The sequence below is a fragment of the Numenius arquata genome, chromosome 4 (assembly GCF_964106895.1).
Source record: "Numenius arquata chromosome 4, bNumArq3.hap1.1, whole genome shotgun sequence".
NCBI lineage: Eukaryota > Metazoa > Chordata > Aves > Charadriiformes > Scolopacidae > Numenius > Numenius arquata.
The window spans coordinates 21,571,542-21,580,201 of record NC_133579.1 but is presented as its reverse complement, the minus strand read 5'-3'; the positions used below and the strand labels follow the sequence as shown (position 1 = coordinate 21,580,201).

Sequence of the window (8,660 nt, the reverse complement as noted above, 5' to 3'; positions counted from 1 at the left end):
GAGCTGGTGAGGACCTGGCCAACCTTGCCTCCTTCAGACATCGATAGTTTACACAAGTTCGAGTTTGTTATCCCCACCCCCTCTAAATGTAAATATTTTCAGCAAAAAGGCAGCAACTGAGAGAATACTCATTTTTGAAGCATTTGGATTTCTGTCTTCTCTGAAAGCGTTTAGAACCTTTTTCCCCTCTGTTTTTCAGCATCTTCCATACTTCTCTTACAGTCCTACTGTTACCATCCTGTGCTCCCTTATGTGTCTGGACAGGACCCATTCTTCTGCAAACCTGCCTGGGACTGAGGTAGAGCAGAAGCTTCAGAGCTTTGTCTTACAGGTACCAGTAAATGATGTTTTGGGCATTGTTCTTTTCAAAAGATGACAGTCCTAACAGGTTGTTCATGAAAGAACAGTGTATTTCTAAACCAGATAATCACTGTCCTCTAAGGCAAATAATTAGAAGTTCAGTTCGCAATAGCAGCCTACCAAGAAACAGCAAAACTCTTTCAGCCCAATGACATTTCTTCATTTTGTAACCCAAGTACTTAAGGGATAACAATGTAATTCCTAGAAGTGACAGAAGCAACTCTAATCACCCTTTCTCTCAAGACCAAAAATCCAGAACCACAAGTATTCAGATTACGGCAAAGTGGCTTCAGAGGACTGTAGCAAATCTGCTGTGCGTTCCATACCGCAAGAATGAGAGGATGTAATTAGGAGAAAAGGAACAAAAAGGAATGCCTCCTTCTCACACACCCAAAGTACCACTCTCAGCAGAAGCTCTTAAAAACATACTGTATATTGTTTCATTTGGAAAGCAATAAAAACATTTTCAGAAAGAAAACAAAAAGGACAGAGACAGCACACCTTCCTTCTTCATCCAGCCCCATTCTCACTGGGCTTTGAAAAAAGACGGGAAGAGAAAAGAACAAAAAAAATAAATGGTTGCAATGAACTGGAATGAATTCTGTATTGTCAGTCCTGCAGATGCGGTAAGAAGCATCACTCAGCCATTCTAATCACAAATGGTATTTTTTTTTTAAGAAGACACTAGGATTTAGCATCTAATTTTTTAAAAAGCAGTGTTAACACAATACTCAGAGTCAAGAAATGGAGCTGCTAAGGTGGTAAAATACCCCCTCAATTACATCTGTAACACTTAAAATTTTTAATGTGCAAGTCTAGGACAGAAATAATTAATTTACAATGCATTACAATTTGAAGGATGGGATCTTCTTAATTGTATATGCTCACTGTAGTAAGCGAAGTACTCAGTTGCTGAAGTACAAAAATCAGTATGCTTAAGTGACTTATGCTTCATTTTTAAGGCAAAAATAGGTAACAACAGAACTGCATACAGTTGCAAAAATATTTACAGATACGATTAAACAGGTCACTTCTAGCATGAAAATTTTAATGACATATGTAATATAGCAGAGTTTTACTTGAAAATTACCATTAAAAATGTAAAAATCTAGCTAGGATGAGTAATGCTGACATTTTTACCTGGGCCTCCACGCTCACAGATCTTTGTCCCTAAACCTCTACCACTGTACGCTGTCCTCCCTCCCTGCCTGTTCCCAGTCTTACTACGCAGGTGCAGGGGTGCCTGAGCAGCCCCAGAGTCCACAGGTGAAAAAGCTGGAATGTTAAAAACATATGCAAAAGGTCCCAACAAGAAAAAAAAAAAGAAAAAAACAGATCCTGAGAAATAAAATTACTGGGGGGGTAGAAAAAGCGCTATCTGCAGGTATCCAGGGATTTGCTCAGTCATCCTTGTCTTTCGCGCCATGTTTCAGGATGCGCGTGAATTCAATGTAGTTGAAATTCCCCTTTTTGTCGATGGGTGCCTCTCTGTACAGCTCATCTACCTCTTCGTCGGTGAACCTGTCTCCCATCGTGGTCAGCAGCTCCCGCAGGTAGTCTTCCTGAATGAACCCTAGGACAAGATATACGGAAAGAAACACAAAAGGGAAGCCGTTTCTTAGCCGAGTCTTCAAAAGCAGTAAGACAGATATACTGACAGACGTGCAATTCACTAATACAGCACGTAATACATGCATTTGCACCAAGAGCCCAAAATACTTTCTTAATTGAATTCTAAAGAAATTCCTTGAATGCAAAGGAAAGGGAGGGGAAGTTTGATGAATTTCATACAGATTTTTGAAAAGAGGCCTTGATCTGCTGTAATCTAATAATACCTACTTTCATCTACTGATCTTCAACAGCTCTAAGTGGAAAAACAAGTTCCTGTCATTGCTAATCTTAATTACACAAGTTGTTTCTTAATTGAATTCCATTTTTCTTGACTTAATTAGATATATTTGTGTGTCCTCTCTAAACTAGTTTCCTCTGGGGACTAAACAATCACTGGTTGGCTCTTCACTGCTGCACAATACTGTTGCTGGAGGCAGTTTACATGGATACAGTGGACTGCTGGCAAGAATCCAGGGAAAGAGTTTGTAACAGAAAAGACTTTCAGGCAGGATTGAGCAAGTTAACTCAGGAGGGAGGAAGAATGTTTGCTGTGGAGAGGTAGGGGCTGAGAAGCTAGTCAAAAAAGGATAGGATATATTATTTATTTTATGCTAAAATTTTAGCAGAAAAGTTTGGAAGAATTTAACAAAGATATAAAAATGAGCAGTTGCTAAGTATGTTCTGTTCAGTCAATTTCAATAGATGGGCAGAACCACCAGTTGCCAAATAATCCCAGGAAAGATTAGAGATTAAAAAAGGAATGCACATAACAGGCCCAGAGAATTGTGGCTGCCCCATACCTGGAAGTGTTCAAGGCCAGGCTGGATGGGGCTTTGAGCAACCTGGTCTAGTGGGGGGTGTCCCTGCCCCTGGCAGGGGGGTTGGAACTGGATGAGTTAAGGTCCCTTCCAACTCAAACCATTCTGTGATTCTATAAAATGGTAGACACAAGAATGCAGAAACTGCTTAATGTTGAAATAAGACCTACCATGGCTTTAAATGCGCAACAGTTGCTTCATTTGACAAAGAAATTGGTTATCGAACTTCAGTTGGATAAATACAAATAACAGAACAGACGATGTAGAATTATGTTGAAAAAAAAAAAGATATGTAAACTGTGCAGAACAGCTGGAAATCATAAGTAGACACCCACATTAACTGATGTAAATTCAATCAGAATGTCATTTAAAAAAAAAAAAAGTTCTGCTTTGGAAAGAGTTGAATAACTTAAGCAAACAGTTCATTAGAGAGACAAAACCAAACAGGGAATCAGGGGACCAAAAGGCAGTCAATGAGCATGACAAATTATCATGGGGCTGGTGTATGCTGCAGGAAAGGGAAAAAAATGTGTTTCAACATATGCTAATTAAAACAGCATCATATCCCAGTGTAGACAAGCCCTTGACTACTGACTCCAAATGAAGAAGGCTAACAGCAATGTTCTACTTTAAAAATGGGGAGAATGTGCAGTTAGCCAGGCCCATTTTAATCGGGTCAAATCGTTGTCTCTTTGCAGATGTGCGTAAAGAGGGAGGAAAACAGCTAAAACAGATCAGGCTCTCTATTTCTGCAGTCCTACGGAGACCAAGTAGTGATGAGAGATGACATTGGGATTAGAATTCAAAGAATGCAAGGCCTTTGGTGCTGCAAGTTTAGCCTCAAGGACTTAATTGCTTCTGTCTGAACAACCAGGTGCTTAAACACTGAACTACGTTGCCAGACCAGGAATACACTAAAAGTTTTAGCAGCACCGAACTTTGAAACAAACAGCACCCTCAACTCTCCCACACACACAGCTTCAATGTAGATGGGGAGCAGCACCTTAACAAAGCAAAATTTATGATTCATCCAGCCTTTGACAGCACAAAACGGATGACAATGCAAGATCAAAGAGCAGACAAAAGATATACTAAATGCAGCCAGATACAACTTTTATACTAATTTCACAGTACTACATACAACAGTAACGCTGAAGCAATACACCCAACTTGATTGCCAATATAGGAAATATAAGTAAAACCCAACAAGTACAATTAACTTATCCTCATCAAGAGAGTCTGATTTGTATTACTCTTTTTCAAAAGAACTACACTGAGGTAGAGCTAGAAAATCAGGCCCATAACACACACGCACATGGAGAGTATGAAGTGAAAAAAAAAAAAAAAAAAAAAAAGGTTTGACATAGCTGGAAACGGTTTTCTTCATTTTTAAAAGAAACAAACTGATCAGAACCCAAATCTGAGAATAAAATGAATGAAAGGCAAACATAACATGGGTTCTACAAATACGTCACATGTTATTTTGAAGACTGCATTTTGACTGTTATGAATCAAAAAAATCAATAAAACAGCGTAACTATCTAACATGTTTCCTGGTTAAAATTTGAGGATGGCATAAGACACAAAAAAGACTGTGGAACCATTATCCTCAAGTCATCCTAGGACTAGACTAAAACATCTACCACACAGAGCTGAAAGATAATAAAATCAATCTTATCAGTACATGAGGGCCTGAACTAGTAACTTATTGTTTACAAAGACATAGAAGGTTACTGTTCAAAAGAAGTGGTGGCACAATCATTTTCTTTATATCCTAATTCACAGGCTCTTGTTTTGGAGCACACAAAAAACCCCTGTAGCACAGTGAGTCAGACTACCTGTGGAGAGAAAATAATTAACCTACTAACAAAACTTCCTTCTCTAGGAGATGGTAAAGAGATTTCCCTTGAGAGGGAGGAAGTCAATTAACATTTGAAAAGGCCTTACCAACAGAAAGTCTGTTTACCTACACCTCAGCAGGAAGGGGATGCTCTTTGAAAAGGCAAAAGGTGCTAAAAATACACAGACTGAAAATAGCTGTTTGAAATGGAATAATATCCTTTGAAAGGTTCATAGCACATATCCACAAGTTAGACTGAAATACTGCAGTGGACAGTTGTGAGGAAAGTTATAGGCGCAGTGACATCTCCACTACAGAGGCTACATAATTTCAGCACGCACTAGTAAGACGTTCACAAGAGGTCAAAGCACTGATATTCTGCGATTCCACAGAATTGCCCTCGGGATTCATCCCCAGTTGCTACACACTTCTCCGGAATCTTAGCCTACATGAATAAATAAATAAAAGCATAAACTCTAACCTCAAGATTACAGGGGCAACCTTGAAAGTCTGATGTAGTAAAAGCGAGCTCTGCATTTTCCTCCTTCACCCCACCTTGCTATGCAAGTCAGTACAATCTGTCATTTCTCTCTTCTAGACCCCACCCACTTTTTATCTTTAGACCACGAAGTCTACAGCCCTTCCTGTAACCTGAAAACAAACTGAGCTGCGGGTGAGGGCATGACACACGGCATTTGTGATCACAACAGTAACATACACGGGGCAAGATGAGAGTTTAAAAAGAGTTTACGTACTCTGGGCAGCCTGTCATTAAAAACATCAAAGAATTCAGATGCATCTTAGATCTACTGCAGGGGAAGGACAAACTCAGTTGTACTATAGATTTCAAATCCATTACCTCTTCAATGCCATAGAAAATCACATATTACCAATCTGAATTCCTCATCTCCTTAGAGAAAATGCATCTTATTTTGAACTTTGAGGAAATACACACTGCCTAGCTAAAGCACTCTTCTTCAAAGCCTCACAAAAGAACATTACTTCTAGTCCTAAGTATTCACACAGAAAAGCCAGACAAATTTTATTTTCACTCAGTATTAAGTCAAATTCTCATTACTTGGTAGAATATGGCATCTAGAAGGATTACTGTGTCATACTTCATTTATAAAGGTCCAAAACCCAGCATACTATTTAGAAACACAAATAAACAACATAAAAGTAGCCCTCCACACCACCAAGCAACTGAGTTTCACCCACGTACCTGTTGCTTCTTCATCAAAGCAAGCAAAAGCATTCCTGATTACATCTTCCGGATCGGTGCCATTTAACTTCTCACCAAACATTGTGAGGAACATGGTGAAGTTTATGGGGCCTGGAGCCTCATTCATCATGGCATCTAGGTATTCATCCGTTGGATTCTTTCCTACAAATAAAGGCATTCATATTTGGCTTAGCTTTCAACCTAAAAGAGAAAGGAATCTCAACAGCCTAATACAAACTGAGACACCTCTCATAACCTATCCCAAACTCACTATTTTAATTGTAATAGCACAAATTTGCTTGGCAACCGTAAACAGAAAAGGGACCTTACCAAGGGAGGCGAGCATATCGTGCAAGTCCTCTTTGTCAATGAATCCGTCCCTGTTCTGGTCAATCATGTTGAAGGCCTCCTTGAACTCTTGAATCTGCGACTGATCAAACATTGCAAAGACATTGGAAGTGGCACGCTGAGGCCGCTTCTTGGTGGTCTTCGTCTTTGCCTTTTTGCTAGACATGTTGATTTTTGGACACTAGGGAGAGAAGTAAATACAGTTAAGATCAGAGTTAGGATTTAAAAAAACCACACTGTACTAAGGTTTCACGTTAAAATTCACAGATAGAAAACACCTCTAACACACTTCCATTTCCTCTCATCAGAGCATATTTCTCTCATCAAGAAAGGAAAAAGAGAAGCAGGAAAGATGAACAAATGAAAGACAGACTCCAAACTAAAAAAAGTCACTAAAAAAGTATGTAAGTTAAATTTGAATTTCGGTCTTCAAAGGGACAGCTTTAGTTTGTGATCCCTTCTTGATACATGCACCTGCAAGAAAGGAACTCGGACTGGTCTCAAGTCTAAAAGAGGAAAGTAAGGTTTTGAGAGCTCTCGTTAAGCTTGTGAAAGAGCTCTGTATGGATATGGTTATACAATAACTGTGTGCAATAGGAGGAAACTCAACTCAGTTCACCTGAACTCTGAAGCGCCTACACTTACACCTGACAGCAGTAAGTACTTGCTATTTTGTACAATGCGTCTGTCCTTGCTTTGCCTTCCATTATTTAAAACACATTAAAACTAGGAGAAAAATGTTTCTGCTCATACCAGGAAGTTCTGCCTGACCTGCATTTACTTTTATGCATTTAATTTTACCTGAAATATACTACAGGTCTGCCATACCTGAAAGCTGACTTCTGCTGTTTACTCCTTTAAGCAAAAAAGGGAAAGCAACCAACTTACACTGCTTTTCCTCATCTCCCTAGAGAAACCACTCAGAAATAGGTTTCTTTACCTGCAACAGTCAGGCTAACTGAGCTCGGGTTTGAACAATGCAGAGCCATGGTCCCTTTCGTTGCTCCCACCGTCACTGAATTTACCTGTTGCTAAGGCTGCAGCAGCCTTAGGGTTTCATCGTACAATGCTGCAGAGCAAGCTTTAAGATTTTATAAAACAAAACGGGGGAGAATGCGTTTGTCCTTTAGGGTCGGTGGGAAGGGATTGATGGGGCAAACCTACACGCTGGCCCCTTTCAGCTTTAACTGCAGAAGACTGTGACCTGAAAACAACCTGGCAGCCACCCTTTACCCTAAGCTTGGAAAGAATCAAGCTCAGTGACAACACTCAGCTCTCCAGCGAGCACAGACAGCACTGAGAATATTTTTAAAAATGAATAAAATTTATTTACTTATTTATTTTGGCCCCGGAGCAAGGCTCTCCCTTCCAAAGCAGCATCCCACCCCAGGCTTCAAGGCCGCATAGAGTCGAAGAGCTCTTGCCCTCTTCATGAAGAGATGATGGCGCCGGGGGCCCTTCCTCGACCTCCCCGCCCGTTGCGGCCGAGGCTCCGGCAGCCACATCCGTGGCTGCCGGAGCCTCGGCCTCAACCGGCGGCGAAGGCGGCCCCCGGCGCCATCGCTTCTCCTCAGCAGCTGCCCCAACGGCTGCCGCCAACGGTTCTAACGCGCTTCCCAACGGTTACTCTCCCCACAGCCCGTTCCCGCCCCTCACACACACACCCCACCCCCAACCGGCAGCACCCTCACCCCAACGGTCGCCGCGGCGGACCCCGGTACGAGACAGAGGCGGAAGGGAAGGAAGCGACGGTGGCGGCAGCCCCGGCGCTTCCCGGAGAAACCATCGCCGGTGGGGGGACGAGCGGCGGGGGCGACAGTGGGTGGCGGCGGGAGAAGGGGTAGAGGGCAGCTAAATGGCGGCAAAGCCCTTCCCTGTAACGATGGCAGCCCCCTCCCCCCCCCGGCGTCTCCTCAGAGCGGCTCCCTCGGCGTGTCCCCGCAACCGCTTCTTCTCCCCCCCCCTCCGGCAGCGGTGGCGCAGCCCGGGGGAAGTCAGGTGAAGTTCAGCGGGGAGGGGATGGATGGAGCTTATTTTTTATTTTTTTATTTTTAATGTATCAGGTTGAAGATGGAGCTTCGGTCCGTGTTCCTGACGCCTCAGCCGGCCTCCGCGGAGCTAAGGCGTTCGTGGCGTCATAGCAGTGAGGTAAATGAACTGTACTGCCCGAATTAAGTGTAAGGTGTTTTCCTTACAGTCAGTCTTTCCTCATGTTTCGCTTGAAGGATCAGAAACGTTCTAGTTTGCACCTTCTAAGTCTTCTAAATGAGCACTCCTTCACGAACAAGATTTAATACCTTTCACAGCCATAGATTATGAGACGCCCTGGAAGATGTATCCTTGCTTATATTTTCTTCATGAAAACAGTGCAAAGAATAACACTTTTTTTTCGTTTTTTTGCTTTCCTCATTTACTGGTGTAGGATCTCAAAGAAATTGAGGCACAGGCTCTTGTTAGTGTT

General features: G+C 42.0%; 1 protein-coding gene across 3 annotated transcripts; it reads right to left on the bottom strand.

Moving 5' to 3' along the window:
* Positions 1–394: 394 nt before the first annotated feature.
* Positions 395–7,985, bottom strand: LOC141463877 (myosin regulatory light chain 2, smooth muscle minor isoform-like). Of its 3 annotated transcripts, none has more exons than XM_074146543.1 (4): positions 7,885–7,985; positions 6,182–6,380; positions 5,852–6,013; positions 395–1,933 (listed from the first exon to the last, which is right to left on the bottom strand). In XM_074146543.1, exons 2-4 carry the CDS (start codon positions 6,363–6,365, stop codon positions 1,761–1,763), a joined length of 519 nt encoding a protein of 172 aa, XP_074002644.1. In that variant the 5' UTR covers positions 6,366–6,380; positions 7,885–7,985; the 3' UTR covers positions 395–1,760. The 3 variants fall into 3 exon arrangements, with proteins under 3 accessions (XP_074002644.1, XP_074002645.1, XP_074002646.1); XM_074146544.1 differs by having other exon boundaries at positions 7,891–7,975; XM_074146545.1 differs by lacking the exons at positions 5,852–6,013; positions 7,885–7,985 and having other exon boundaries at positions 786–1,933; positions 6,182–6,365.
* Positions 7,986–8,660: the final 675 nt, after the last annotated feature.